General features: G+C 38.9%; 1 protein-coding gene across 1 annotated transcript; it reads left to right on the forward strand.

Moving 5' to 3' along the window:
* The first annotated feature begins 929 nt into the window (after positions 1 to 929).
* faim2b (Fas apoptotic inhibitory molecule 2b) lies at positions 930 to 5,593 on the forward strand. The gene is made up of 12 exons (XM_005739579.1): positions 930 to 1,184; positions 1,615 to 1,663; positions 1,929 to 1,996; positions 2,097 to 2,161; positions 2,278 to 2,331; positions 2,443 to 2,493; positions 3,624 to 3,663; positions 3,769 to 3,806; positions 3,888 to 3,975; positions 4,062 to 4,157; positions 4,362 to 4,415; positions 4,529 to 5,593. The coding sequence occupies exons 1-12, from the start codon at positions 1,170 to 1,172 to the stop codon at positions 4,676 to 4,678; spliced, it is 768 nt and encodes a 255-aa protein (XP_005739636.1). The 5' UTR covers positions 930 to 1,169; the 3' UTR covers positions 4,679 to 5,593.
* The last annotated feature ends 560 nt before the right edge of the window (positions 5,594 to 6,153 follow it).

Genomic DNA, 6,153 nt, shown 5'->3' on the forward strand with positions numbered 1-6,153 from the left:
AGATCTGTATTTATTTAAAGTGTACACATTCAGGGACTTGTTATTGCAACATTTTCTAGATCCTGCATGATTTCCTCCTTATGGGAGACAAAGTAATCTCATCCTACTGACTGACGATGTTTAGTTTGTGGCTGGAAACAAACTTCCAGTTGTGCATTTGAGAAAATATTGAATATCAATATAAACATTTTAATAAAGTATAAATGATTACCCACACAACTGTGCTTATTAAAGAGGGGAACAGTACAATACATCTGAGTAAAAGCAGATTAGAGGTGATCACTTGCCGGTAAATCTCAGTGTATTCTCCATAATGTTCTTAACTCCATGCTAATTAGTGCTGTGTGTCTGTTACTAAAGCAGTGTCTTACATAAAAACATGATGTCATTTGTTTACCCAACCTGTTTGCTAAAAATAAGCAAAGAAAGAAAAGCTACTTCCAACTGTACCCTACTGTACTTTTACACCCACGCAGACAAAGATGTCACCAGACTGATGGACCCACATTAATTGATTGGTAGTTTTTGATGGGTATAATATATCTGAATTTTCCAAAAAATCTGTAAATATGTGTTTTTTAAAAATACATTTTTCTGTCATATCAACATTGCTGCACTGTCCTCTTTGTATTTTTTATACCTCAAAATGGATTAAAATAATAATGTAATATCATCTGTAGCTCAGACATGTAAATCCCTCTGCTTGCTTTGCACAATTATGAGTAATTGACCCTGAATACTGTTCAGAACAATTGTGTCCACCCCCCCTGTTAAGCAACAGCAGTGGCACACTCTGGTGGGATCTGAGGGTTATGGGCCTACCTGGACGTTGCTAGAACGACCTCTTTAGGGCTGGGACAGGGGTGGTGTGGGATCAGGGTTAGAGGGAGATTAACTACATGGCAGCCTATAAAGCTCCAGTGTAATCCGCCCACTGCAGACAAAATCAGAGCAACAACTACTGCGCAAACAACCTTTTTTTCCCCCCCCACTCACAACAGCTTTTGGAGCCACAGAAGCGACATCGAACGAAAGAAGAAGCCTAGGAACTGTACATATTTGGGATTTAACAGCTTCACATCATTAAATAAACAAACAAACCCATTTCACCAAGGATTTCAGAAGAGTGTTCCTTCATCAGAACCATAAAGGCGAAAAAAGGGAAAAACATGAAAAAGGGAAAGGTATGTTTTCATCTTTCCTGATTTAAAATAAAGCTGTAACAAAATGCCTTCATTAAAGTGACAGATTTGTTTACATATGAGACGTGTTATTGTGAAAGATTGTTAGAATTATTCATATTTCTTTAGAGGTATGCTCTAAAAAAGCTTACAAACTCGATCAAAATCCAACAAAATCAGAGAAACAGTTTAACAGTATGTCTATGAACATACATACATACAGTTTATGTATATAATCCTTTGAGTTAATCAAACGTGGGGGCTTTTATAGTCAGATCTGCAATGAAAAGTATCTCCTGTACTATTTTGTTTTTTATTTAAATGTGCATATAAAGCAATAGCTTTAGAATAGCTGGCACATGTGTCTAACACTGTACTGTGGCTGTAAACGCAGTTATTGTTCATTCATATACTAATTATGATTGCGTACCAGCAGGTGAGCAATGACAATGAGCCTCCCAGCTATCAAGAGGCAACCGCAGGTGAGTAAAGTATCCTGCTGGTTACAGATATGCGAACACTGGCTGTCCTCTAGTTTAGACCTGTAGTAGTCAAAGCTGCGTGGTAACAAGTGAAACAATGTGAATGAAAAATAATGTTAGTTTTTGTTTAGCTTCATTTTAAATGCAAATAATAATCTTTTCGTGACATTGCACTTAGTTATTAAAAATGATGTAGGTAATCAGAGCAATGCTACAATGTGATGTCATGAAGTTCAGCTTTGAAACGCCTCCACCCCTTTTTCAGGCTATGCTGAGATGGAGGCCCAGTTCGCCTGGGATGATAAGACCATCCGGCGGACTTTCATCAGGAAGGTACTGGAAGCAAAATAAACCCCAAACAAAACCCCATGAAAACATAAATTAATAAAAGGAAATGCCACATCGCTCTGACACAGCGTTTGTCCACCTGCAGGTCTACGCCATTCTCATGGTTCAGCTGTTTGTGACCGTGGGCGTTGTTGGTCTCTTCACATTTTGGTAAGTACGTCTGTATTTATTTGCTCAACTTTACTGTCATTCTCTAATAAAGCTTTTTCTACTTTATTCTATGAAGCACCAGTTTACTTTCTTTTTGGTTGCTGTTTTGATTTCAGTGAACCAGTGAGGTTTTTTATTCAGACTCATCCTGGCTTGTACTCGGCATCCTAGTAAGTAAAAAAACAAAACGAAAACGAAAACAACACAGATGAAAACTCATATCACACTCACATAAATTTCATGTACATTTTGAAATTGTCTCTGATCCTTTTTTCTTTTAGTCTCATGTTTTTTGCCACCTACATTGCACTGTCCTGCTGTGGAGACCTGAGGTAAACCGTCTTTGTAGAAATCAACAGCACAAAATGTCATTGTTACGCTGATGACCTGCAGCTCTATGTTCCTTTAACCATTGGAAATTGTGCTGAAGTCTCTAAACTAGAATGTTGTTTATATGCAATTAAGGGCTGGTTATCGGATAATTTCTTGCTCCTAAATACGGATAAGACAGAGTTGACGGTCATTGGGCCACACACATTTCAGCACTTGTCCCAAAATTTCATCTTGAAAATTGATGACAGTGCCATAAATTGCAGGAACAAGGTAAAAAACTTGGGTGTGTGGTTCGACATGGTGCTCTCCTTTGAATCTCATGTAAAAGAGATAACAAAGATCGCCTTTTATTATTTGAGGAACATCGCCAGAATCAGACAAGTTTTGTCAAGCGACACTGCAGAGGTTCTTGTCCCTGCATTTGTGTCTTCCCCTATTGATTATTGCAATGCTCTTTCTGGCCTACCAAAGAAAAGTTTTAGAGGTCTACAGATGGTGCAAAATGCAGCTGCTCGCATTTTAACAAGAACTGGGAAATTTGAGCACATTAGCCCTGTTCTGAGATCTCTGCATTGGCTACCTTGTCAGGTTCGAGCAGATTTTAAGGTCCTGCTGCTCACCTACAAGGCTTTAAACGGATTGGCACCTTCATACCTCTCCGACCTTTTACACCTTTATGTTCCATCTCGTGCTCTCCGATCTCAGGACTCTGGCCTTCTAAAGGTTCCTAGAGCCAGAAAAAAGACTATTGGAGAGCGTGCTTTTTCTTTTCGTGCCCCGTTTCTGTGGAACAACCTCCCTCAAGATATTCGGCAGGCATGCTCTGTGGTTGTTGAAGACACATTTGTTCACCTTATCCTACATGTCTTAATTCTATGGCTTTTAGTTTTTACATTTTTTATTGTTTTTAACTTGTATTGTGTCTCTTACCTGTATTGCTATGTATCACTTTTATTTTATTTATCCCTTTAGTTGTACAGCACTTTGTTTGAAAACGCTTTATAAATAAAGTTATTACTATTATTAAAAATTCAAGAAACAACTGAAAAGATGCTCTTTTGCAAAAACTCTATAAAATGTGTCTCTGTGTGCATAAATAACAAATCTACTGTGTTTTCTGTCATAACAGGAGGCAGTTTCCTTGGAATATAATTCTTTTAGTTCTCTTTGTGAGTAACATGCAGTGTAAAATACAAACCTTATACAATAATAAAGCCGTCACTCAGCCTCTCAGCCTCAGCCTCTAAGCTATTTTTATCAACTTTTCCCTACAGACTCTGAGCATGGCCTTCATGATGGGATTTCTGTCAAGGTAAATACACCTGCGGATGTAAGAACCATCCGTGTCTTTTCAAGCTGAAAGAGAAAATGTATATGTTTGTGCTTCCTCCAGCTTTTACAACACCAAGTCGGTGGTGCTGTGCCTGGGAATCACAGCTCTGGTGTGTCTTTCTGTCACCATCTTCAGCTTCCAGAGCAAGGTGCGAACTGCTTCAAACTAGAACTTCAAACTGCTTTGAACAAAAAAAAACAACAATAAAAGACACACCTTCTTCTTCTCTTGCAGATTGATGTCACCTCTTGTCAGGGAGTCCTGTTTTCTTTGTGTATGGTCATGCTCATCTGTGCCATCGCCATCTCTGTTGTCGTCCCTTTTGGATACGTGAGTTTAAACATGTACATCCTTCTAGAAGGAAACCAAATTAGCTGCAATTAATGAGTTAAACAAAAGTACTTGGGTTAATGCGTCAGGTACTGCATTAATGGAAGAAGGATTAGCCTCAGATAATCTTGCACTGTGTCTTGCTTAAATTAGCATCCCTGCTAGCCTTCTTAAAAGTGTTTTGTAATGCATTTTATCTCACAGGTACCTTGGTTACATGCCACCTATGCTGTAATAGGAGCCATCCTCTTTACTCTGGTGAGAATCACACAGCCTACCCCCTGTCTTAGTTTCCAGCTAAGTTTTCAAATAATTACCTCGTGCTCACCTGCTCTGCTTGTTTTCTCCATTTGTGCCTTTCTCTGCCACAGTTCTTGGCGTTCGACACTCAGATGCTCTTAGGAAACAAGCGCTACGCCATCAGTCCAGAGGAATACATCTTTGCCACGCTCAGCCTCTACCTGGACATTATCTACCTCTTCAGCTTCCTGTTACAGCTCACGGGAGAAGGCCGGGAGTGAAGCCTGTTTTACACGTTTCTCCTGCATACTAAAGATGTTTATCAGCTGAACTATTTGAACACTTGACTTGGATTTACCTCTCGACAGAACGACATGACTTCAAGGCTCATTGCAGCAACCTGTTTGCTCTTTCTTTAAGTGATGTGTTATCGATCTAACCTTTGTTTAACCTTCAAGTCTCTTCAGTTCATAATCTTCTTATCAATGGAGACCCTGAAATCCCATCTTGAAATCCCATAGACTACACCGTCCAACTACTGCTAGGTGTTACCTTGGGAATCTATAAGTGTGTGTGTGTGTGTGTGTTTTGAATGGCACTTTGGACTCTTAAGTGGATAAAAGCAGGTACAAACAGAGTTGGATGCATCACTCTGTTTATTCAGCCTTGAGCCAATAATGGGGTTGAGTTTGTTTTAATCATTTGTTTCACATCCAATATGTAGATGCACTTTTATACTTGTTTTTATTTTTATTCATTTCATTATATATGATAGGTTTAGTGTATTATCAGTATGTACTGTATGTGTGTAAGCTCAGACTGGGCATTGGTATTTCGGAAGTAGCAGCTACTGTATGAGTCAACAGACTTTAAGATGTAAAGAAAGCAAACAGCAACCACAAAGGGAAAATGTATTTAGAGTAAGTCAGAGTAAGAGAGTACATTTGGCTGTTAGAGATCTGTTTACACTGGTGTTGAGAATTTACCGTGGCCTTTCAGCTGTTATAGAAAATAGTTTTAGATTAATAAGTTATTAATGGGAACGCTGGAAACTGTGAGTAATGAATAAAAAACATTAGACATTTCTTTGCAAAGAACACGGGCTATGGACTTGTAAGTGGCAATGTAATTAAAGTAACACATGAAACCTATCAAGTGTGTTAATTTTAATGTTACAGAATTAAACAATAATAACATTTCTTTGTATTGTATGTTTCTACAGAGCAAACTACACAGTCCTTGTGGGGTTTGGAGTTGTGTGTACACTGACCAGTATTAGATACACCAAGCTAATGGCACAGATTCAACAAGGTGGAGGAAACATTCCTCAGAGATTTTAGTTCATACTGGCATCAATGGTCTCTGATCAGTGGTTGTTCATCAATGGTCATTAATGATCAAGAAACTGACCTGACAGCCCATTTTTCATCAGTGGTGCTAGTTTCAGTCATTGTGTAAAGGTTAGGGAAACCTGCAGTCAGCTGAGCCTGAAGAAGTCACTTGGACTGAGTGATGTGGTGACTATTCAGGCCATCTGAGTACAGTGAACTTATTGTCACTTGAGATGATCTGTGCTTCGTGGCATACTGCACTAACCTTCTTGGATCAGCCATCAAGATTGGCACACTGCTCATAAAGAGATGGAAATGGAAATTGCTATCCTATTAAATCAACTTTCTTTTCCATGTGTCAGAACATCAGGAGGTTGACTCGACCATATCTACGTTCCTAAATGCACTGAGTTGTTGCCATGTTA

This window comes from Pundamilia nyererei, unplaced genomic scaffold (genome assembly GCF_000239375.1).
Source record: "Pundamilia nyererei isolate P.nyererei 1_Seehausen unplaced genomic scaffold, PunNye1.0 scaffold00092, whole genome shotgun sequence".
Classification (NCBI taxonomy): Eukaryota; Metazoa; Chordata; class Actinopteri; order Cichliformes; family Cichlidae; genus Pundamilia; species Pundamilia nyererei.

What these genes read in the sequence shown, in the direction of transcription:
- faim2b (XM_005739579.1), top strand. An exon ending in ATGATGGGATTTCTGTCAAG is followed by an intron (nt 3,807 to 3,887) that starts GTAAATACACCT and finishes TGCTTCCTCCAG; the next exon opens with CTTTTACAACACCAAGTCGG. An exon ending in GAGCCATCCTCTTTACTCTG is followed by an intron (nt 4,416 to 4,528) that starts GTGAGAATCACA and finishes TCTCTGCCACAG; the next exon opens with TTCTTGGCGTTCGACACTCA.